Source organism: Aptenodytes patagonicus, chromosome 7 (genome assembly GCF_965638725.1).
Source record: "Aptenodytes patagonicus chromosome 7, bAptPat1.pri.cur, whole genome shotgun sequence".
In the NCBI taxonomy this organism is placed as follows: Eukaryota; Metazoa; Chordata; class Aves; order Sphenisciformes; family Spheniscidae; genus Aptenodytes; species Aptenodytes patagonicus.
Genome location: NC_134955.1, coordinates 11,877,483 through 11,902,839, shown reverse-complemented (window position 1 = coordinate 11,902,839; position 25,357 = coordinate 11,877,483). Strand labels below are relative to the sequence as shown.

General features: G+C 37.9%; 1 protein-coding gene across 5 annotated transcripts in view; it reads right to left on the bottom strand.

Moving 5' to 3' along the window:
• The window catches only part of GALNT18 (polypeptide N-acetylgalactosaminyltransferase 18), a 362,119-nt gene that overhangs the window by 32,361 nt on the left and 304,401 nt on the right, over positions 1-25,357 (bottom strand). For 3 of the 5 annotated variants that reach the window (XM_076343980.1, XM_076343978.1, XM_076343979.1), the window contains 2 exons: positions 24,586-24,723; positions 20,266-20,361 (listed from right to left, as the gene is read on the bottom strand). In XM_076343980.1, the coding sequence (XP_076200095.1) occupies positions 20,266-20,361; positions 24,586-24,723 (234 nt within the window). Of the gene's footprint in view, positions 1-1,149; positions 1,253-20,265; positions 20,362-24,585; positions 24,724-25,357 lie in introns of all 5 variants that reach the window. The other 2 variants (XM_076343982.1, XM_076343981.1) reach the window with 1 other exon arrangement.

The following is a 25,357-nucleotide window of genomic DNA, read 5'->3' as shown; positions in this document are numbered from 1 at the left end:
GGAGTTGTCGTATGGCTGAGATTGTGACATATTGCCATCTGGGAACTCCATCTTGAAGGCTTATTACTTGCAGGTATATTGTGCATTTCCATATACAGAACATTTAGTGCTGCAGTTTCAGTGGTAAGCAGTTCTCTTACGAAGCTCTGCCACGTGAGCTGCCCATTGGATACTTCTGTAGTCCTTTCCCAGGTTAGAATTAGTCATTTTTCACTATTAAAGTTTGCAGAAGTTTTGCCTCGGGTCTTCATGTCATATACAGTCCATAATTACAGAACAGGCAAATACTATACGGAGCCTACTTTCACGCTCAGTAGCATTATTTTTAATAAATTATAACAAATGAAATCTCTGCCAGGTTTAGTAGCCGTACATTTAGTATTTAAAAACACCAGTGGCACTTTGTCATAATATGAATAAAATTTCAGACATCTGATGTCTATGCCGTGATTTCCTTTTCTTTAAATGACTTATGTGACTTAACAGCCAAGTTCACAACAGTATATTAATGGAGGATGAATTAGTTTGAATACTGATGATGCAAACATGACTGATGACCACCAAAGAAAACAAAGAGCAGAGAGCACCTGTACCATTTTTTCTTGGTCATTTCTGTCATCAACAGTTGAGCTTTTCTCTTTTTCTAAAAGGTCGAAGTGTCATTTACATTTCATTTTAAGTTTGTGCTAATTGCTTTAACAGATGAGGGCCTTTGGCGTGGTTATGCAGTGGACAGGGGTGAGAGGTGCAGGTTGGTGCAGCTCTCAGTCCTGTGGAGAACAAAGGGAAGTTACTCTGTTCCCACCCTGGCAAGTTCGGTAATATTTCCCCTCTTAAACCAAGTTAAGCCCATTAAGCTGAAGAAAAGAATTTCTGATATTTTAAATTGACAGCATCAAAATCAAAGCAAATCCTTATTTAAGGATTTAGCCTACAAAAAGTAATGCTACATTCCTTAGCTGTGGAGGATGTATTTCAAGTGACAAAGTCTATCACCTCAACTGATTTGTTTCAATCTTTATTGTTGGTCTCTCTGTAGAGACTGACAGAAGCTCATGAAATTTTATCCAACCCAACTATATCCTAAAAGAAAATTTCTTTCCTGAAACATTTTTAAGCCTTCCAAGGCAAGTGGAGAAATATATGTACCTTAATAGACATGGCACTTTTCCTGCCCACCAAATGTCTTGAAGTAGTGGCTCCACTGTTTGCAGGGTGACAGCAAATGACACTCAGAGCAAGAAGTCAGCATCTAGAATTTAAATGAAAAGTCCGTATACTATGACCTCATGCAAAAACTGTAGCTTCGATCCTGCCTGTGTTCATGAATAAATTGCAAAGTTCACAAAGCTCTGCAAAGAAAATCAAAACGTGTCTCAGGCTGGAATACTGTGCTCACATCCCAGAGACTCCTCCTTTCTTCTGCTCTTCTGGTCCCCAAGAAAAGGGCAAAAAAAAAGCATCACCTGATACACATTCATCACTGAATGTAATTCTAGTGCTAATGACATTTTTTAAAGGAAAGGTGGAAATGAGGAAGGGATATTAGAAGTAACCGTACACAAAGATTTCTTACCATGAGTACTTAAGTTTTAAGATGACTTTCTAGACTAGGAACAAATAAATAAATAAAGCTGTTTAAAAAGCAGAAAATTGCTTTCATGTCAAGCAGGACATTAATGCCAATCCAACTCTCCTAGCTGTGTGGGAAGCCTTATTGTGCTTGGCCAGGTGAGCTTCATTTCTCCTACGACTAAGAACACTGCCAACTTCATATTGTGCCCCCTGCACAAATCAGGCTGTAAACCTTGGCAAGAAATGAAACGGTAAATACTGTGATATGCAAAGGCACATTGCTTAATTGTGCAAATAGCACGATATCTCCCCTCCTGTTTTCACTCATTAGGGCTTGATTTCTGGGGCCTTCAATCACACTGCGAAGGCTCGCATATAAACTTAGGCCTTACAGGTACCCACAGGCCAAGTTAGAAGAGGCTCAGCTTTTCTGAGTAACAGCTTATCAGGTGGATGAGGCAGCAAAATAAAAAACTCCTCTAAAAACAGGTTGTTTAAATGACCTTCAAGTACAACAGTGAATAGCTAAAATAGCTACACTAAGCTTCAGGCTGCTGAGATATCACTAGGCTGTGAGGCTAAGCCGCCTTCATCACGGAAGGCAGATTATGTCACAGATTTTCCCCTGCATTTTCTGCCTGTTTTAGGAGCCTTTATTTTATTATCTGAAGTAGATTATCCTGTAACGGTATCTGCAGGACACAGACCTAAAGAAGAGAAAAAGCCCTGTGTCTTGCTGTTTAGAATTAATATGAAAACTAGGCACATCAGTCACTCATAATTAAAAGTCACTGAATATTTGCAATATAAATAATACAGTTTTCATGACTCTTTTAAGTAAATTCATTTTACAACATCCTTTTGATTGTTCTAAAACAACAACAATTACTACTGTTAGCAGTCTTCTAATTTGCATATGAATAAAAACACTAAGAAGGATTATTATGTTGTACAATAAACTATTTAGTGATTTGTACTATTTTGCACAGCTGATTGTCCCCAAAACACAAATCTGTGTCCCCACATGGGCCCTCTAGAACCAGATCCTCCCTAGGAGTGCAGGGGTGGCAGGGGCACGCACCAGAGAAATACTCTGGGAATTAACCGCTCCCTCCCTGCTGCTCCCCTCCTTCCCAGGGGACAATGGCCCATGCCCATGACAGATGAAATGCCATGCTAAGGCACTGTCAAGGGGAGACACACTGCTGCAGTCCTGACCCATGCACCCACACCAAACTGTCAGGAAGGAGGGGAGTGACCTTCCCAATTCCTAGACACGTGGCTCCAAGGCCCAGGTAGCCTGTGCAGAAGCTTATGAAAGAAACAGTTCAATGCTCGCTTCCTGTCCTTTCCACAACTGTGTTGTCGTGACCACAAAGCTAGTGTAATTCACTGAACCAGCAGCTACATCCTGAGTTTCGTCGGTACCCCAATGGAGCATGGGGTCTGCAGTCTCCTGCTCTGGGTTTTGGAAACCTTACCATTCTGTGGTAGACACATGCTGGCCTCAAAATGCTTCAAGGCTCTTGGATTTCTCAGCAAAAGGGATATTTCTCCTACACTGAACCTCTGCTTACAATGATTACTACATGGGAAAACCTATTTCACTGAGTGGGTTTCTCAGTATTGTACATATTATGTTGGTCTGTGACATGAATTAAGTGTAGCAAAACCACAAAAGAGCATTTGCAGAGCTAAATTTAACTCAAAGCCACATTAATTGTACTTAGCTTATCCCACAAATAAAAACAGACTAGAGTAAAATGTCAGATTTTCAGTTAACAAACTGCTGGTCCAGATCCTTCCTTGGTACACATCTGGAGGACAGAACTACAACCAACTACAAGTTATTTCCTTTGGGATGCTCCTTTCAAAAAACACTGTTGTTATCCTCATAAGCACAGTCACAGAGGAGCACTTTGTCAGAGAATCTCCAGTACAACTCACTCTGTGACTCATACTTGTCAGACTCACAGTAGGAAAGAAACTTGCAGAGTTAAAAATTATACTACCAACTTCTTGGAAATTCCAGATGAAATCTCATGGTCTGCTTCAAGCCAATAGAGCCCTTTTCTTGTGAACTAAACTGCATCGGCCCTAAAAGCAGGTACCAGAAAATTTTATTCCTGAAACACTGAAAGAACAACTTGGGAGATGAATGGGAAAGCTGAGGTGACAGGCTACATCCTCATCTGAGATGCTGAATCAGACTATGAACCTGATCCCAATACGGTGTTGAGTGCAATCTGACCTGTTAAGATCTGACTGTAGAGATTTATTATAATTTTGTGCTTGTAGTCATTGAAGGGTAGAAAAATGTTTTGAAGACAGGGCAGAAAAACAATCTGAGTCCATGTGGACCCATCTGTTTTTGCATCAGAGAAGTGAAAGCAATGTGTTCCCATCACTGATCCAGCTTTCCAGCTTTTAGTTTACAAACCTGGAGAAAAAGTTCTCCCATTTTTTAAGACTAGAACTTCATGCATGCACAACTGCTCCTAAGCAAGCCTTTTCATATACATTAATGTAGGTTTTTCACTTAGCTGTTCTACCTTTGAGTAGGAGGGGTCAAATTCTGATGTCTCTCCCTAAGCATCTCTTCATAAGCAGTCCTGAATTTTCTGCACAAAGCCTGTTTTTGCAAGGGAATCCTTTTAACTAATTAGCATTTCTTGGATGACTTGCACCCATTTGCACTTCTGATACAAAATGTTTCCTATTCACAGGAGTACTGCTCTTTATTTACATTATTTTGATGCTTTCTTCCCTCAACAATAAACTTAATACTAATGAACTCAAACTTCCTCAGATTTCATTATCTCAAGATATGTCCATGAAGTGATCTGCCCTCTCTTAATAGAACTGTTACTGACCTTACATTCTCTACAGCACACAGGGCACCAGATATGGTCTCCTGGTTGCACAAAGCATCTCTCTGACATGTCTGAAGCTGCTTTGCATTTAAAGCCTGATCCACATTTCATGGGTGTTGGCCAGATAGCATTTCATTAGGCATTGATTGAAATCCTTGGGCCAGCCTTACTGAAATTAGAGCTTTAGTCATTGTCCTGTTAGCCTAAAGTACTCAGAGTTTATCCTTCACTATCAGCCAGGAGGACTCATCCCGATTGTTGTATACACTATTGAATCACAGCTGCTACTGTTTTGGACTGAAGATGAAACAGTTTTATGGGTTACTCCATTTGGTTAAAGTTACCTTATATTCTTAATGCTTGGCTTGCTTACTTTAAAGAGCTAAGAACAGGTGACAGAAATATTAGTGTTTCTTTTATGTGTCTCAATTCTTGGGGAACTTTTAGCCTTTTGGGGAAGTGATGGTTACCTGAGGCCATGGAACTTTTTTCCTGATAGGAGCTTTTCTTCAGCCCTGGCCAGACACAATCCTTGGCTTGGAGTTAGCAAATACGGGAAGAGACAGAATTATTTCAATGCCACTTATATTTGCCCATACAGGGGACTCTTCACTTGCCCAAGATGACCTGGGTTTCATCTGCTTTGTATAGACAGAATAGGAAAAGAAAGTATCATGAGATGGCAGTTTGCTCTAGCTGACCCTGCTTGAGCAGGGGGGTTGGACTAGATGATCTCCAGAGGTGCCTTCCCACCTCAACCATTCTGTGATTCTGGGAAATAGTCTCCCATAAGCACAAGACTGCACACAGTTGGAGAGCAACAAAGTTGGAGGGACAGGAAGAATCATAAGAGGTAATGTTTGTCTGATTAACAAAAAAGGTAATCAGCGCTGATTTTTAGAAGTTTGAAGAGTGCCAAGAAAGTCAAAGAGAAATAAAGATCAAAGCTGCCAAAGTTCTTGTAGGTGGTGTTTTTTTCCTCTTAGTGACCATAACTACACAGTTACCATCTCAGGTAGTATTTCTAAGATTACAATATTCCTTCAAATTATTTATGTGCAGTTATGAATGGAGTCTACATTGGGCAGATTTTACTTTAGTTGAAAACAAGCTACATAGGGTATTAAAAATATATTTGGAAGCCAGAAATGGGCAGTCTGCAGCAAACAGTTAATCCGTAATTATTCAGCATGGCTCCTGTTGAAAGTGGGAAATTAGGTACTTCAGAGTATTAACCATGTACGTCATACATCTGGCAGAATAACATTTAGCTCACTTGACAGTTCATATTTAAATTTGCCTTGAGTGCTCAAGAAGGTCCCAGTTCTCACAGTCCATCATTATACAAACACTTACAATTACTCCTGTTACTTATCATATTGAATTAAAAAATGCAATCTGGACAAAAGCAATCTGATTGCTTCAGAAATTCTTAAACCCCCTGAATTCATAGTTACTAACAAGAAATAGTATAAACTTGAAGAGATGTTTAAATCAATCCAATAGGTGAAAAGACTTAGTGTCGTGACTACATTGGACAGAAATAAATCAAAACATGGTTAGTCAGTCATTGTCATAATTCTATCCAGCAACACTAAGTAATTATATGATGCTTATATAACGCTGACATCACACAAGATTTTGAAGTTAGTTGGTACCCACTCTATGCCCATATCGTGAAAACACTGCGCAGGCACATTATAACAAAGGAAACCTTTTTATCACATTGTGCTACTCTAATGCAATGGTATTTGATAATTTCTATTTGAACAATGGGAGATTTCCTCATTTGAACACATTTGAGGACAAATGAAAAATTTAAGGATTTGGTTCTGTGTTAATATAAAATAGAAGATCTGACTAAAACCCAAAACCGATCTGAAATCAGCTCTGATTTACCATCATTGGCATGATCTCCTTCTTACGTACTGAGTTCTGTCCCTGCCCTTTGGTCACAGACCTCATACTAAATGCAAAGCAGCACGATCTATAAAAGTTCCAGGTTTAACGTGGTAACCTATCTCAGTTTTCTCCAGGTTTTTATTTAAACTTCATGTTATTTTAACAAAACTTGTGAGTTCATAAGCTGTAGTGCTATTTTTTCCTTCCCAAACTGATGCCATTAGTAAGTCAGTCAATGCAGACCTCACAATTTTAAGGCTAATTTCAGAGTTCGAAAGCACTAAAAATAGATGCTGAATGGAATATGCATGCTGAATAAATCACTACATCTTTAACATGGCAAGAGCAACAAAGCTCCACTGTTCGCAATCAGTGCAGTTCCCTGCTAAACAAATACAAAGTTAATATTGCAGTAACATCTGAATAACTTAAATGCATTCATCAGCTTTTTCACTTGATTGCTCTAAGCCTTTATGAACAGCCAGCTGAACAGATAGGCTTGGCATAGCAGAGCTATCCCTGTATAATTTGTTTAATCACACTTTAAGAGGAAAAAAAAAAGGCAAATGAGTCAAGAAATTTAGCAGCTATTTTTTAAAGCTATAAGGTTCTTTACCTTACAAAAACACATTAAAACCCCCCAATTTCTTTAAAGGCATATCATTGTTCTTCTACTGTAACAGTGTTATTTCTGTACATTCAAAATTGAATCAAAATTCAAAGAAGTACTAGCTGTGATTGCCACTTAGTTGTCATGTTAGTAGATTTAAGAGCCGAAGAGGACCATTAGGTTTTTTTACTTTGATCTTCCAAATGCCACGGGCTATATACTTCCACCTGCTTACCTCTAAGTCCAATAACTTGTATTGCATTAAATTATAGTTCCCAGAATTGTATCAACTTTGATGACTTCAGCAGTTACTGTCACTGCTTCTTATGATGGCTAGTCATCTTTTCTGATATGAATATGCACCTTATTCCTAATTTGTATCCAACTGGCTTTAATTTCTAGTCATTGGTTCTTGAAATAATGCTAAATTAAAGTCTCTAGTATCCCATATTTTCTTTTGGGGAAAATACTTCTACTCTGTAAATATAACCAGGTTTAGATTGAACTCAACTCTTGCTAAGAGCTAGTTTGATAGCTGATTTCAAATAAATTATCTGACAAACATAGCTCTTTTCTTAGCTTACAAATCAATGCAGGTTTTTTTCAGTTACTCATAAATATTCAATCGAGATTTTATGTGAACAAATAATTTCTGATATTCTTTCTGCTTCCTGATTGGACAAATGATGGTTAATGAACAGGAGGAAAAAAACCCCCTTGTTCACAGAAACACACTGTGGATACAATCATTCCATAAACATTTCTGCAAAAAAACCTACTCTGCAAATGGTGAACAATACTAGAGAGAAACTAAGCTGAAACTGAACTGCTGATCAGAATTTGAATGAATGCTGTGAAAGTAATATCGCTTGTGTAATTACGGAGGGGGTTAAATATGCTTTCATGGGGACTGAATTTGGTCCATGAATTCTAAATGAGCCAGTGGATGACTTCGATTAATGGAATGACATAATAAAATTATCAATAAAACTAAAGAAATTATAAAGTGAATCATCCATCTACGGTATTAACTACCTTCTCTAACAGTTATTCACATACTGTCAAGAATTTGAGAAACAAAAACCTGACCTTCAGAACTTTAACTCTGATGAAGTAACAAATGAGATAGTATAACATCAATCAAAAGAATGTTCAAATTGACAACCATCCGACAATTACTACAGCGTCACTCTCCAAGTGCTATACATGTGTTCCAATAACTATGTTGGTTTTATGCTGAATTTGTATTGTAAGCGACAATTGGTTTTAAAAACTGCCGATTGAAATGCCAATTTGCAATGAGAAGACATCTTTAAACCATGGATAAGTCTAGTAATTGCTATATAGTATGCAACTCTGATCTATTTCAAATTAATGCACTTACAAAATGTGAAATGCTCAAGTAGTATTAGATTATGAGACACTGCAGGTACCCAACACAGCTGTTTTATTTCTCCAAAAGCATTAATTAAAAACATTTTCAACTTAGCAAATGAAAGCCCTGTCCTTTTTTTTTGATTGTACTATGTATTTTTGAGATGAAAATCAACTGAACCATGGAAATTTTTACACCTATTTCACCTGGCAGAGAAAGAGTGTTAATAGAAATGGGAAGTTAATTTCACTTCTAAAAAATATTTCAACTGAACACTAAAGTAGCATATGGAATATCAGGGTACTGTGAGTATGTGGCCTCAGGATAGCCACTTAATAAATTTTTGTTAGGAGAAAATAAAAATACATGGACACTTGCGAAGTACCACTGAAATGATTAAGATGTAACTGAATAAGATGGGAGCACACTTTTCACCAGTCACATCACGTCCAAGGCCAGAGGCAGCTACCGCTTTCACATGTGGACAGGAGGTACGGCTTCTAGCAGTTCTCAACTGCTATGCTGTTGACAACAATGCTCTAGTACAAACAAGACCTAAGAGGAGTTGTTCCTTCCGGACATCAAAAGCATACCTCTAGGTGGAGTAAAGCTGGCTCCACCTGGGGGAAGGCAGAGTATACCGTACCTATGGCCTGTTAATGAGCTCCCAGTGGTGGGGTGTTTTGCAGGGCCCCTCTGGGTGCAAGCGCCACGCAAGGCCTGCACTTCTCTGTTGAAGAGATCATGAGGTGTTCACAGCCTTGGTAGCAACATTGCTGATGGCTTCAAGCCAGTGAATACCACTTCACTGATGCTGAGCTACAAGCCATATTCCTTTCTGAAGATATCTGGTCCCTCTGCAGCAGTCCTTTATGACTTTCAGCGGGTCTAGTACCCACGGTGAGGAACACCACTCATCACTCCATAGTAGTAGTGCTCATTTGCAGAGTACTTGAGTGAGATCTCTGAGTGAGCCAACTTTAGGCTCCTATATCAATGTATGTAGCAACAGCAGCCAGTATACTTTGGGAGTGTTAGCTCCAAAGCCCTTTGGCGCCAGCTCACTGACTGTATGTAATAGACTATTGTAAGCCTATACCCCTGAACTGAACCAAATATGAAAGGCAGTGTTACCTTTAATCGGCTTAGTGTCCAACATGAAAAGCAGAGAATCTGAATCCAAAATCCAGTGCCAGGTTTATCATCTAGAAGCTCAGCAATATTTCACCTTCATGTTTTCAAATATTTTGACGTTTTAACTTGCTGAAATCCTTTTGGCCAAAACTATCCATACAAAAAATTACATACTCTAACACAAGAAAAAAAAATGCCTGAAAATGTATGTGCATTTTTATTTCCCAGATAAGAACAGTTTTGAACTATTGTATACTATTCAGGCTAACAAATCTAATCTCTTCTAAATTAAAACACTACCTGAGAGCTTGAAATGCTCTGATAATTTTAAATTCTTAGGCACTGCACTTGCTCACAGCAGTTTGTTTCAATTACATTGTCAATGCAGGGTTTTTTACTACAGATATTCTGGGCAAATTGCCTTAAAAATGTGAACTAGGGAGGAAGGTTCTTACAGTGACCATCACAAGCTCAGTAACCATGATTTGAATCTTATAAAATGCAAAGAAATCAAAAGAAGACGTTAACTTTAAATAGCCTGAAAACCAACTCCTTTGATATTCCACTTACCCTCTTTTCCAGCATCAGCCTCACCTATTTAACAAAATGCTGAATAAATAGTTTCCAGTCAAACTATAGAGACAGCAGATATATGTCCCTCTCCTCCTATATCAATAACAGAGACATATCAACAGTGGACAAGATAACCAAGAAAGATGATCATGATGCTAAAGTAGGATTGATTCATATAGAGAAGCAACAGAATTCAAGACGAAGAGGATAACCCAAGGGCTGAGAGGCAAGTACAAAAATTAAAGCAATGCAGAAAACATGCAAGGTAATGATAACATGATACACAAAACATGAAGTGGAAATACTTCATAAATTATTAAAAAAAAATTGTGGGAAGAACTTTCTGTAATGTAGAGCAATAGCAACTAACCAGTTTTTCTTAAAAAGAAAAAAAACAACAACCAAAAACAAAACTGAAAAAGCCCCAGATCTGTGAGCTGTATGGTACAACAGAGGAGAACAGAGATGTTAATTTATTAATCCTATTGTTTCTGTGCACAAGCATTCTTTGTGGTTCCCAGAGTACTTCTCTGTGCACTCCACAAGTTTGCTTACTACTATTTTTTGCTGACATGATGCATTATTCTTTTCTGCAGTAATGTGATGAAAGCTAAGTTTTTCAAGTCTAGGTAAATTACATCAGAATTTTTGCCAGTTGAAGTTTCTATTATCTCTGTGGAAATCCTGCTTTACTAGGCAAAAACTTTCTAACTGAACGTCTTTGATAGCACTTTCAGAGTACCCTTCTGACATTACTTCTGATCTGCATTTGCAATCTTTCCTCCCATTAAAGGTCAACTTATGCTTCTGTATCTTTTCAGCACATCTTGTAAGGTATGAAAAATTGCACCAGTACCTCTACTGTAAAATATGAAATAGTACAGCTATCTTAAAAGAAATCTTATCCATTCTCCGAGATGAGCATTTCCCTTTTATTTAGAAGACTGGATGATTAAACAGATACAGCATATTACAGGCAACTGCTTTTATTCCTGTTATATTTTGTGGTTAGGGGTTTTATTTGCTTTTTCAAACATGCATCATCTGTGGCACTGGCCAAGTTACCTTTGACTCTTCTGCTGCATCTACCTGCACAAAATAAGCAGTCATTTCTCAGTCAGAAAAATGCTTCTCGATTAGCTAATATTAATTAAAAAAGACCTTTGTTTTCTTAAAGCCTTCTTGGCTCTAAGTTTTCAAGTAATTGAAGTTCTTAATGTTATTCCTTCTGGTCCTAAATATTCATAGCACTCAAAAGAATTGAATTACTTTTTGAATTCTTGCTTTTTAACTTCAGCTCAGCTCCTGGAACCTGAATGTCAAGATTACTGCTTTAGCCAGATCACTGGTTTCAGCTTATAGTAGTATTTTCCTTTTTCATTATTCACGCTCACCTTCAGCAGTGATCCTGTACACTAAGCAAGAATATAGATTTCAAAAGAATCTAAGACATTTCTAAGTCTTTTAATTCTAGGCTATCCTATCGAAACAAAGAAAAAAATTTCTTTGAAACAACCATTTCTCCAAGAGTACATAAATGCTATACACTCCCAAATGAGAAAATCAATGTTACTCTTAGGAAAAAAATTATTGCTTTTCAACTATTTCATTTCACTATGGTTGGCATTTAAATTCTGAGTGATCAGTTCTCTCAATTCTCACAGGCATACACTATGTTTTTACACTACATAGTTTCAAACACAAAAATAAATAAGCAGCAATATCCATTCCATTATTTCCAAATTGAGGGATGTAGAAGATATTTCCTCTGATCCAGAATAATGCAGTTCTACAGCTTTTTTTCTTTGCTTTTGTTATAATCAGTGAAGTGGAACACACAAAAGACCTATCCTAGGTCTGAAACCTGAAGAAGGACCTCTTGCGCTCATTCTTTTGAATTCAAGTGTGTTTTACCCTGTGAACAGAGAATTATGTTCATTATGTCTGATACTTTCATAAAATGAAGAGACAGGCTAGTCTCCGGTCCTACTGTCATAAAGACCTATGGTCAGTTGCAAAATACAGTCTACAAATCAGTCACCATCTATGCTCAGACAATGGACCTAGTGATCAGATCCATACTTGTACTTTAACAGCTAATAATTCAACACCACTGATCTTCACCTGCGAATGAACAACTCTTCAGTTTAAGAGAATCTCTCCTACCAGGCAACAGATACTGAATTTGAATGAGGTAAGCAATACAGAAGACTGGGTAATGGTCATATTATCTATATCAACAGAAAGCCTCTTGAGTCAAACCACACCAAGTACAGAAATAATTTACTCATGGCAAATGGTTCAGCACAAAATTTGGTCCAAAACTAGAAATCTGATTAACAGATTCTCTCTCTGAAACTTTGCACTGAAGTAGATGATGAGAATTTGGCCAGAATCAAACTTAAGGAAAAAGATAAGAAAATAATATACAGCGTGAAATGATATATTACAGTCTTCATCCACAACACGTCCCCAAGCAGAAACTGTTGTACTGCCTGTGCTAGGCCAAGGAAAGACTGGTTGGGTTTTGGAAACCTTTGAAACATCTCTGTAGCTTCCTGATGCACCTGTCATATATTCTAAAGAGGCTGCAGCTTTGAAAAAGTGTTCGCTGGATTTAGCTTCTCAGGCATACATCAGGAAAACTCTCTACTTTGAAAGGGATTACAAAAAACTAACATCAGATTTTGCTTACATTGCAAACAAGGTCACAGTTTCTATTAACTTTACTATGATCAAAATCAGGATTTATGTACTGAGAGAAATTAACAGAAATATAAATAGCCTCAATAAACTACTCACCAGGAATGTCTTATAGAAGACATTAATTGCCACAGCAAGCAGGCCCTTTACAGAGTATGTTTAAAATAAAAATTAGAATTCATTAATGCTTATAACCATCCTTGCTAGGCAGTTTCACTAACTCTGTAACTTTATCTTCTATTACTTGCACCTTTACTGAACTGAGCAACCTGGATTAAAAAAAAATAGCTATTCTAGTACCAGAAGCATTTACTGCGGAAATACCCTTGTTCCCAGAAAGCATGTTGTATGTACATAAAGTTAGTGTTAGGCCTAGTGCTTACATCATTCCATGAGACTTGGTGAAAAAGGCAAAGGAAAACAATGAGCCTGACTCTGTGCTCTGTCAGACGCAGCCTCTGGCAGAATGTGAAGAGAAGCACAGACCCCTCTGCCGGGACACTTGATCTGCAGTGTCTGCAGAGAGAGACTGCGAGGAAAAAGGCTGTACCGCTGACAGAATCTCAGGCAGCCGCACTACAAACCATACAGGGCTTAATGCAGCACCCAGCACAGTCTGAACTGCTCGCCAAAGCCAGGGACTGATTGATGTCTGCTCTCCTGTAAGAATCAGGCCGACCAGCTAAGCTGCCACTCTTGATGCAGCTGCTTCACTTTGTATGAATAACGACATACTCACTTTGGCAGTACAAAGAGAGGAATGACTACTCTCTCTACCTCCCGGTGTGACTTTTCACTGCAAAGTATCTGGACCAAGATGTCATTGAATGTTTTGTACAGTTCATTTTCTGTATAGCACTCTGTATATGTCTATATACATAAAATAGTTATCATAAACCAGGTAATTGCTAACTTCAGACCAATGCGTTAGCAGGTCCTTAGAAAGAAATAGTACTACACAGATCAGGTGCCAGATCAGACTGTCTTACACACAGACATTGAATGTGTCTAACATTTACCTTGAAGACAAACATAAACATCAACCCTGAGTTTGCATGTGACTGACAGCTGTTAAAACAGCTGCTGTGCTGCTTTTTTTTGCTTAAAAAGACACCCTGAAAATGTTTATTGTAGACATCTCATCTTCAGGGCAGTGAGTTTTCAAGTTCGAAGGGTCAGTCATTGATCCACATCAGCAGGTTTTGTTCTGTTCTTCCTTATTCCCTGACAACCACTCAAACATGCTAGTATCAGCAGCTGCTAGATGTGGGGCCTTCTGTTTAACTGTTCTTGCATGGAGCCTCGGTTTGCAATGCTTATGTGTTTTATACACACACTTAAGAACAGGGTCCTACTTCTAAATAACAAAAGACCTCTTGTTTTCTGAAATGTATGTATTTCATAGTAGTTTCTTAGAATGCTGTATTTTTGGCCTAGAATAATTACAATTTCACTATAAGTTTAATTTTCAGCTGTAGGAGAAAAAGAACACGTATTCATCCATAAGCCAGGCTCAGGATCTGAGTCATCACAGTTATACACTGTTCTTAAACTTCAGAAACTCCTTTATCTAAAACTTTTCAGGACAGCAATATTGTGGTGCTCTGCTGGCAGCAGAATCAAGACTGTCAAGGAAAAGTGGCTGCAGTATTTAGTATTTGCATGATTTATTTTTTTTTAAAGCAAATAGAAAGGTGTCAAGGAAAGCCTGACCTGTAGTAAAGGATATAATCACATACTATCTATTAATTTCTCCTTATAAAATGGTATATAATGCTTCTTGGTCAGCATACTTCACATGCACAGAAAGCCACTCCTAAGGAGGCTACTGTTTCTGCTTCCAAATTCCCTTAACATTCTTTCTGACAAAGCACATGGTTCTTCTCCCAGCTTTCCTGGCATTGATGATTGTCCAATACAATGTGAATTTCATTAGGCAGAGGAATCTAAAGAAAATTTTTAACATTGGAACAGACTTATTAAAATTAAGGCTCTATTAAAACTCAATTTTGAGACATTTATATTTGTAATGTCTCAATAGCCTGAAGATCAAACTAACTTTGCTCTAGAGATGTCTAAATTATTCATTTAAAATAAACTGACATTTATTTTTCTTTTTTCTAAAATTATTTGCAAAGCTATTTTAATTCTTTTGATAATTATTTGCTGAACATCTATGAACATCTCCTAGGTTTTAGAAATTGGACTAATAACTATACCGTGTTTGTGATCAACCCTGTACTTTTTTACTGGAATAGAAACGCCTTCAGTGATAGTAATTTTTACTCATATATATTCTTGTTTACAAATTAACAAATATCTGTGTATGAAAAACCACCATGCTAAGAAATTACATTGAAGAAAAAGTAGTTTTTACAAAAATATACATGAATAACATTTAAAAAGGAGCACTCATGGAATCATACAAAGAGTTTTTAGAAGTTCATGGGAGTTCTTGTAACTGCTGTTTCCAGTACTTCACACACTGTGCTTAGAATACAACATAAAGCTTTCAGGTCAGAGTCTCATACAGTGTAAACTGGCATAGCTCTACTTGTTGGCATGACTTCCTTTCATTGCCTTCAGCGGAGATGCAATAATCCATACCAGGTAGGGCTGTAGTCATCAGTTTCTGAGTGTCAGTTCTGCGATCTCTTGCAAGAATATGAAAGGGTATGAATGGGTGTCCCTTCTCACCTGCATTTCTTTTCTAGTACTTCTCCCAATCTAGTCTTCTGACCCTGGTCCTCAACTTGAATTCCTAAAATCTAACTGGTTTGTATTGACTTTCGCATCCCTGGATGAGCTTCACGGTTTAATTGCTTATAAACTGAGAAATATATGAGCCAGAAGCTACTGAACAAGGTAACATAAAACTGCCCATTATCCCCTCAATCACAAGCACTTGTCAAGGTAAATCTGTACTTAAAATATCACTTCATTGACTGATGGTACTTGTTTATTATACAATAGTTATAAAGTCTCTAATAATGTGGTGTTTCATTCTCAGAAACGAATCTTCCAAATTATCACTCAGGAGTAGTTTTAATGCAAGTGACATGCTGTCATCAGTCTGCCTTCAAGATTACAGGTCTGGTTAAACAGCAGTCTTAAACACCACCAAACATCCAGGCTCAGATGGTTCCCAGAATTAGGAAGAGAACGCAGTCAGCCTGGGGCGTGTACTTCGTGCAACTACAAGCAACCACCTTTTCCATTGAAAATGGGGGCGCTGCTGGAAATGGACCTTTTAAGGCCTAAGCATATGACTGAATTGTAGCTTTGCTTCAACAAGTTCAAGAATTAAAACAGTACCTTTATCCTTTTCTGCATGAACCACTTCAAAAAAAAACAGCAAAAAATGCACAACCTCACATGAACTTTATGGTTTGTACTGTTTTACCACTACTATTCTTCTGTCTTTCCTTCTTTTCTTTACATTTCTCTCCTCTCACTTTCTCCCTTACTGCCAGTCCACCTCATCTCCCAATTTTCCCGTTTCCCTCTATCATCACACTGAAGGGGTCTGCTTCCTTACACCCCCCAACTGTCTCCAGTGTAGTCTCTTTGGCCAAGAACAACTGTAGGCTGTCGTGCTTTGCCTCTGAGCTGTTCTTATGCAACTGAAGCAACAAGAGTTCTACCACCACTGAACAGTGTAGTAGGAACCTATTTTAACTACTGTTGTTAACTGTTTTACCATGTTGCATTTATTATATGAGCTGTTTTAATAGTTGCAGAAGTCAGTTTTGTTCAGCTGTTCTAACAAGCAGCAGCACTGCACAGCAGAAGAGGCTTGGTATGACATGCTAAGACATACGCTAAACGCCCCTTCCAAACGGTTGACCATCAGCACACCAAAGGCACCAAAGCCACGTTATGGCCTTACTTCATGCACATCTAATAGCTGCCCGGTACCCATGGTAGCTACGAGAAGTAATAGCAGATGCTCAGGTGTGATAGTGATGTTCTTGCTGACGAGTCTGGGGAGTTATGCCAACATACTGTGTGTTGCTGTACACACAGGAGTAGTAATGACAGTGTTGATTTTGGGCAGATAGTGACTAAAGGCATAAATGGAAGGATGTGATGCTTAGGAAGCAATACACTCTGGCACAGCAGAATCGGGGGAGGATGAGCAACTTAGAAAGTTATGCTATTCAGATGCTACCACTTAGAAAGACAAAGACGTTCTCAACAGAATCTATAATTATCTGGGCAACATTTTATAATGAAATCATTCTTACTAAAGATAAAGTAATAGCAATTCTTCCCTTAAATTCATGAGAACGCATTGCAGGATTGCCACTCATTTTGTTTTTTTCACTGGTTGAACACGCAAGTCGCTCTACTCAGTGGATGGTATCACAACTCCTGAAGCGTCCAGGCTCCTGGGGACCAGGACAAAATACAGCTAACCCTGGTAAGCACTCTCTGAAGACAGAAGGAGGGTACAAAACATACCTAATCACTAGTTTTTCAAGTGCCCTCTGTCTTTTCAGGCCAAGCCAAATACCCTGCTGTGAGAAATTCTTTCTCATTAGTAGTATCAGACTAAGGAAACGGACTGATGATGATCTGATTTTCCATTCCATCCTACTATTTAACCACATGTAAGATTTGCATCCGTTTCTCTATTTGTAGAACAGTACTACAAAATAAACACAGTTATAAAGTGCTCTAAGATACTTGCAGGAATGAACTATGAATATGCTAATGTTAGTTACAGTAGACATATGGAGTGGATTGCTGAAAGGTTGGGGAATCTGAGTCACAGAAGTGTTACCATCACTAATTCTGACGTCTATTTATAAGGAAACTGAAGCACTGCAGGGAAAATGATTTCTGATCATTTCATTGCAGTATTTGAGGATATTTCCTTGCCATTTCCTACTGCTTTTAATTATGAAGCTACACATGATGTTCTCGATATTGTATGCAAAAACTTGGAGCATGGATTTTTAATGTCAGGTATGCAGTTTCCTTTCTGTTGACTTCAGTGATTTCTCTCTTGTATAAAACATGCTAAAAGCAAACAATAGCCATACGTACAATTCTGAAACTATTACTTGATGTCAAATACCTCATCTAAGCCATTTCCCATGCAAAAAGATGAAAATCCAAAAACATCTGAAAGAGGTTAGTGGAAATAAAAAAGGGACGTTACCTGACTTAGAAAAGAGGCTATAGCAGTAACTAAGAACAGCAACTTAAACTGTGTATGAGGGAATGGTTCCTGGCAGCCAGATATATTGATGCACATCTAGATGCAATTGTGCAAAGCCCTCCATGGTGGCAGCTCTAAAACCGTAAATGGTATAGCTGCAACAGTAAAACTTTGCACCAGAGCTAAGAACGGCATCACCAAAACCCTCAGTCATACAAGCAGTCCTGAATCAGGGGACTAATCTTTTTGACTAATGTATTTTGATAAGGACTGCCAGGTGGGCAAAATAACCCCGTTTATATAGCATTTCACCACTACTAGAATAAAAGTAGCATCTCACCAATATCTTTTGTGGTTACTACCAAGTACACTAAGATTAAAAGGAATATTTATTCAAATATTTCCAATATGCTAGAGGAAATGTAAATGGCTGCAGCTCTGCTTAAGCAAGAGATGCAATATGTGCAACGGAAATATCGTAGAAGTATGCCGAATAATGTTTGTTAGTGCTTTCCTTGTTAATACCATAATCCCTAACAGAGAGAAAGTTTACTCCTCTTTTAAAGAAAGTTCTCACTCATTACCAGGATCTTGCTCATATATGGGCCTTTTTGGGGGTTGTTTTTAACATCATTAATTACAAAATTAAATACATAGTAATGGGAAGGAGACACAACATTGTAATTATGAAAGGAGCAGAATCTTGTCAAGAAGAGTTTCCCTTGCCTCTTTTCCCTCTGTCATTTATTTGCTGCTATCTCATTTATACAGAACTTCAGCTGACATTCAAAGGTAATTCTTGATCTGGTGAATACCGAACTGTGCTAATTGAAGTGACTTTTTATGTTGTTGCTGTTGTTTGTCTCTTAACTATAATTAAAATTTCTAATTGGAATTTACAACCGTGCCTGTAGTGTGTTGTTATCACAGATGATATGCCAGAATAGAGTTATGGTGCCCTCCCAGAAGATTAAGAATAATGGCTCTGGCTCACGGGTGAATTACACAGTTCCTTAGTGAACACTGAGGACTAGCTTAAAAAGCTCCTGGAGGCAAACAGTGGTTACCACGTAATTATGTGACAAATAAGCCACAGCCCATGCAGTGAGAGAGTCTGATGGATGGATTTTCAGATATTTTTGTCTTCATCATTCATAATTTACTCAAGTGTGATGCCACTAGTGATCAATATTAAAGGCCCTCAGCAAAGCAAGCCAGCACAGAACACAGTTGCAGCATGTGTAACTTGGCAAGGAAGTACAGAATCATATCTGCATTTCACCAGACTCATGTTTCCAGCTCACTATGAGATCCAGGTACAGATGACAAGACTACCTTGTTGCTCTGTGTTTATTTCTGAGCTATAGGAGGATTCATTTGCTGTATAGTCAAAATCACGTAACTGACAATTCCATGGGTAAAACCACATTCCATAACTTAAGTGGAGCATAATAGGATCCTTTTGAGAAAACAAATATAAAAGGTAGTCAGAGAAAAAAAATGATTCAAACTGGAGGGATTTTTCGGTTTCTCCAATCACTTCCACAAATACATCCGTTTCCTTTATATCATTTTTGCTTATGTTATTTTTCAGAGTTAGATAATTCACACATCTGTCTGATAAGCATGTTCTAGACCATGTAACGTTATTTTTACTGTCAAGATTTGCCTAGAAACACTTTCACCTACGCCCATATACTTCACCACGTGGGGATATACAATATCTTAACCCTCTTGTTTGCAAAGTTAATAAATCCAACTGTTGTGTAAGAAAATGGAAAGGTTTTGGTAATTTGAGTCTTTGGCACATACTAGAGTAACAGGACAACAGCAGAGAAAGAAAAAAGGTGCTTCAGAAGAAGGGCTTTCACAAGAACAGGGTTTGGAATTTGACACAGCTGTTTGGTGTGAAGAAGGTGGCTGTACATTTCAGATTTGTGAAAATGAGACAGTAAGTATGACAAGTAAAAAAGATGTTGCTTCAGATAATGTATAAATAAACTGTGAGTATACATATGTATATATGTAAAATGTTTTAAAATGCATTGTTTCATTCATATGACATGCAGAGTTAAAGACTGAAGTTAAAGCTTTTATCAACAAATCTGGGTCAGTGCTGACTCTCATATTCCTCAAATTCTTTCAAAATGAATAATAAACTTCATTGTCAAAGCACTTATATACCAGTGATTCTCAATTTACAGCAGAAATAATATTCTAGCTTTCTATAAAAGAGCTACTAAACAGCTTACGGAGGTACTGTTGCAGGAAAACAATGACAGGTACAAGATGGTTCCTCCTACACAGTCTACTAAGAGCAGCAGCAATATCAGAGATCATTAGACAAACTAACCTGTGGTGTCATTCCATGGCAGATATACATGATTGGGATATTCTCTGTGTCTGGCCCTTGATCAAGGCACAAATCACTTTTCAGGGAATTCTGCAGCTAACAAACAGAAAGAAAAAGAAATCAAGCAAGTCTTACATGAGAAAAAGATGGTGTGATTACTTTATTTTCTTTGCAAAAACATCATATGTAGTTGAGCAAGGAAATATGCAAAATTAAAAATACTTGTTGCAGTGAAGATACTGAAGAGAAAGCACCTGGACTAAACTCTTCCTTGTAGATAATCTAACGCTACTGATTTCAATAATGTTGCATAAGGTTTCAGGGAGGGCAGATTTCAAAAAGCCTTCAGAGATAGCAATAATTTTTGATAAATGTTTTTAAAATATTAAGTCTAATGAGTTTCTGATACACACTATAGACAAAAGACAAATTTTTTACCAGTGCAGCTAGCTGAGCAGTATAGGTGGAGTTTCAAACGTAGGAGAAAGCCCTGTAATTAAACAGCTTTTCAGAATCACTCAGGAGAGTCTTCTGATTTCCAGAAATAATTCAAAAAAATCCTTTCTGCTGACACTTAGAGACTTCTGGCCAATTGGTATGCACTAGTTCTTCTTTGCATTATTCCGGGCTAACCCATGCATAGCAATCTAGCTATGAACAGACTGCAAAGTACTTGGCCCTGTTCATCACAAAGCCCTATATATTACCTGTGCAATGCTGAGACAGAATTTTCTGAAAGTGAAGTGCTAAATTAATGAGCACAGATAGCTGGAAGGTCTTTTTAGAGTGTGAGGCCAAAGCTGTGGATTGCATACCCATGGGCATGTATAAAGGTATTCAGTGGTATAAGATCAGTTCAGAGAACATGGGAGAATTGTCTGATGGAGGGAGTGAAGAGGTGATGTGGTTTGCAACCATCTGTGATTAACTGAGCAGTCCTGTCAGCTGTGTACAGGGGCCTCCTTTGAGGAAAACAAATTGATATGCTTAGAAAGGAAGTCTAGAAGTCTACAAGATTTCCAACTCCAAACCTAACTCTAAATTCAATAATAGACAGGACAAATCTCAACATTAAAGAGAAAATATGCATTAGATATCAATACTGGCCTTATTCTTAGCTGCAAGCCTCGAGAATTAAATAAGTTTCCTCTCTCAAAGCATTGTATTTCTTAGCCATAAACGTAACCACAACCATGACTCTAATCGTAATCAGTGTTAGGCACCACTCTATCCAAACCAATGATAAGTATCAGCCTTATTAATTCATGCCTGGATCCATCACTACCTTCAGCTTTTCAAAACCTCTTCCACAAACTCGAATTCTAATGTTTGTCCTAAATTCTAATGCTTGTCCTAACCCTAATGTTACAACCTTTTCCACAACAATCCCCATAATAAAGGAAGCAAAAAAATCTGCCTTGACCAACATCAGCATGTGACTTAGCTGAGAGGGCTGACCCAGCAGTAAAACAGGTACAGAGACTTTAGAGTCCCAAGCTCTAAAAAGAAACATGACCTTAACCCTAACAGCAGCTGTCCGGTGATCAGGCGCTACAGAAAAAGACACAAAACGCTATGTTCTTGTTAACACCAGTCCTCTTCTTATGAACCTTGAAAACAAAAAAATAAAATGAGCTCTTCAGATTTAATTTCTCAAACTCTTGACAATCACAACTCTACAATTAATCACAACTACAACCAATCACAACACTACAATTAATCTAGAATATCTGTAGAGAAATGATCCCTACAGAAAACAGAAAAACAAAAAAGCCACTGGCCTAACTAATAATGCTGTTTCAAAATCTGAGGCCCACACGCTTTGGAACCATCTGTTTCCAAAATCTAGTGGCTTTGTGGCAAACAACAATTAACTTGGGTAATGCACTTTTAGACTACCAAGACTTAATCTTAGTTACAACCCAAAATATAACCAGGTCGCCAATCCCCATGCTGAAACCTGGAAATAATTAGTCAATACTACCATTTGCTCCTTTTCAAACTTAGAGCCCTACGGAATACAAAGATAAACTAGACTACTGAAATTTTGAATTTGCAAAATTATCTCAAACATCAAGCTGAAATCAGGGAGCCAGCCCCTACACTAAATACATCAGCATTTGGCCCACTGACATTGCTTTCTCCTAACTCTAAGGGTACTGCAGAATTCAGAAAGAAATTTGGTTCCCAAACCTTTACTCTGCCACCAACCCTAACCCTAGCTATATGCAACAGCATAAATTAGACATGAATGATACAACTATTTTCCTAACTCTCATAGAACAGGAGGAAATTTAGGATTCAGGAAATAAATATGGGTGGTGACACTGTAGATGCCTATATCCTAACCCTCACCTCTATTCAGATAACTTTTGTAATTACTCAGTTGTTTTTTTTTTTAATTAATGATAATGCTATGGTAGCAAATCTGTTTTCTACAAAAAATGAAGACAGCTGATGAATGGAAGCACTTAGAGAATCAGCAAGCAGCTGACTTGCTTTGAAATATCAAACCTTTCTCCATTGTAAGACATGCAAGCAACCCGGAAAGCAGACATGAAGGAATATTAGAGATCCAAGCAATTCTTTTACTAAAAAGATTGGGGCACTTTATCTTTTTGTTTCATACAACAGTATTTCATAAAACACTCCCCCTTTATCTGTACAGATACGTTGCCATAGCTGTCCACTACTTCTTTTGTGATAGTACAAATAATGAAATAAGGCCTACCCCTCACATCTTTCTTAGCTGATGAGGCTACTCTCATGCTGCAGACAAAAAGACTGCATCATGTGCATTATTATGCAGTACCTAAATATGCATGTTCTGCTGACCAGTGAGTTCAGTACTTCTGTAACAAACTCTTCTGATTCTTTTTGGTTTGTGTATCACCAGCAAGGAACCTTCAAAGGCTGATGAAAAAGTCTCAGCAGAATATAAAATCATATATTTTATATATGATATATATAAATATGATATATATATGATATATATCATATATATATTTTATATATGAGTTCGCTGATTTTCATTTTGACTTACATGATGTGGAGTTAATCCTGAGACTACGCAACAAGTACCTTAGCTATTACACTGTTCTTCCTTTTTTTATCTAGTATCACTTCTACCTGCAATCTAAGATTTTTTAGCCAGAGGTACCTACAAGCAGAACCATGCACCTATTAGCTGCCATGCCTCCTTCTCCTCAGGAAACTCTGCACCTGATTAGTTCATGGCATCTCTGAGAGCAATTCCACACAGTCTATGGAAGAGGGTCCTCGCACACAGGTATGATTTTGGCATTGTTCTGAACTATTTTGGTAGATAACCATTATCTCATGCATTTAACAACCTAAACCTTTGTTGGAAGTGTTTTTCTTGTCTTTTTTGATTGTGAGAAAAGCCAGCATGATAATTTTAATTGGTCATCAAAGGGGTCATGGAACTTTGTGGGGCATACAATCACTTCATTTGCCAAAACAGAGCAGCTGCTCTATGGCACCCTCAAGGGTCTTCTCAGAGCCATACTGGCAAACTGCACAAGTCAGACTTCTTTTTGAGGAGGAATGTCTCAAACCAAATCTTTCACTTGTATGATGTGCTCTTACTAGTTACATTTCCTAATTGGGACTTGCATGCAAAAAGGCAAATTTAATTCACAGGCATCAATTTTTGTGAATATGACACTGGATAGAAAATGTGAAGAGGACGTCCTAGCTCTACTAGCTTATTATGGGCCTGTATTAACCTGCTATGCTCATGTTCCATGTCATGCACTCTCTGTTTAGATTGCCGGTTTTCTAGGGGCAAGAATTGTCTCTGCTTTAATTAGCACAGTACAACTCAAGCGTAATTTCAACATAGACAAGGGTACTACTGTCACACAAGTAATGACGATGATGATGATCCCAAAATACAGGCATTTGAGGTTCTAAATTAAGATCTGGCTACAATATTAAGAAGCTTGCAGTTGAAATACTGAGCCTATTTTGTTAATTCACCTGCTGCCACAAACCTTCCAACTGACAGCTTCAATGTGTCTAAAAAATCATGCCTTGAGTATCTCTGAGTGGAATGCAAGCCATGAAACAAACAAACAAAAAATCAGGGAGGAAGATAACATTCAGAATACCTCAGCATAAACTACAGCAGAGCAGCTGTCTCTGTCAGCTAACCAATCTAACAAATTACTTAACTAGTGACTTCAAGTTTACCTGATTCTTCTACTTAGAGCCAGGCATTGTCTTCATGAATTACTTCCACTATTACACCTTTCTCCCCCACCTTTTTAGAACGGGGAATGTAAACAAGATCCTTACCACCCCATAGGCGACAGTATCTGAATACATTCTCATTTCTGGATACACGCTGACAAGATACCACCTAAAGGTCTTGCACTGGAGCTTTTTCCTCAAGGCCTTCCTCTCAGAAATATCACCAATATCAATTCCGGAGTCCTGCACATAAAACAAAGGACAGAAAAAGCAGAAAAGACATCAGTGATACACTTCTGTGTAAACTAATTATCCAGAGTCTCCCTCATTGCAAAGACGATTATGACCTATGATAATTATCGCTTTTGGTTGTGAAGTGAGTCTGTTACCCACACACACTCCATAAGTGCCCCAATTAAATATGATACAGGTCACCATAGCAAGGTCTCTTTCAAAGTCTGCTTTGGTCAATGGAACCACTCCTCTTGACTTCAGTGGGGTTTAGATCTGGCTTCCAATGAATATCACTGTTGTTCTCTAATTTCCTGGCACTTTCCAAATGCAAAAGTAATTGGCAGGAAGTAGCAAGTTGCCCTAGAAACAACCTTATTGCTGGCGTCCCACTGTGGCCTAATCATTAGTATATGACACTTTCTGGCCATTTCTGAAGTCTGGGTTTAGTGCTTCACTGCAAAGAGCAGAAGCTCTGCTCACCTTTCTGAAATATCACTTATTAAATTTCTCTTGTAATGTAAAAAGAGAAGTCACTATTTTTGTTAAAAGCACTTGCAGAGTATTCTCTCCCATAATTTTTATTCTCCTTTACATTTCTGGCTAACCTAATTTCTACTTATCATAACAGCAGATCATAAAGCAT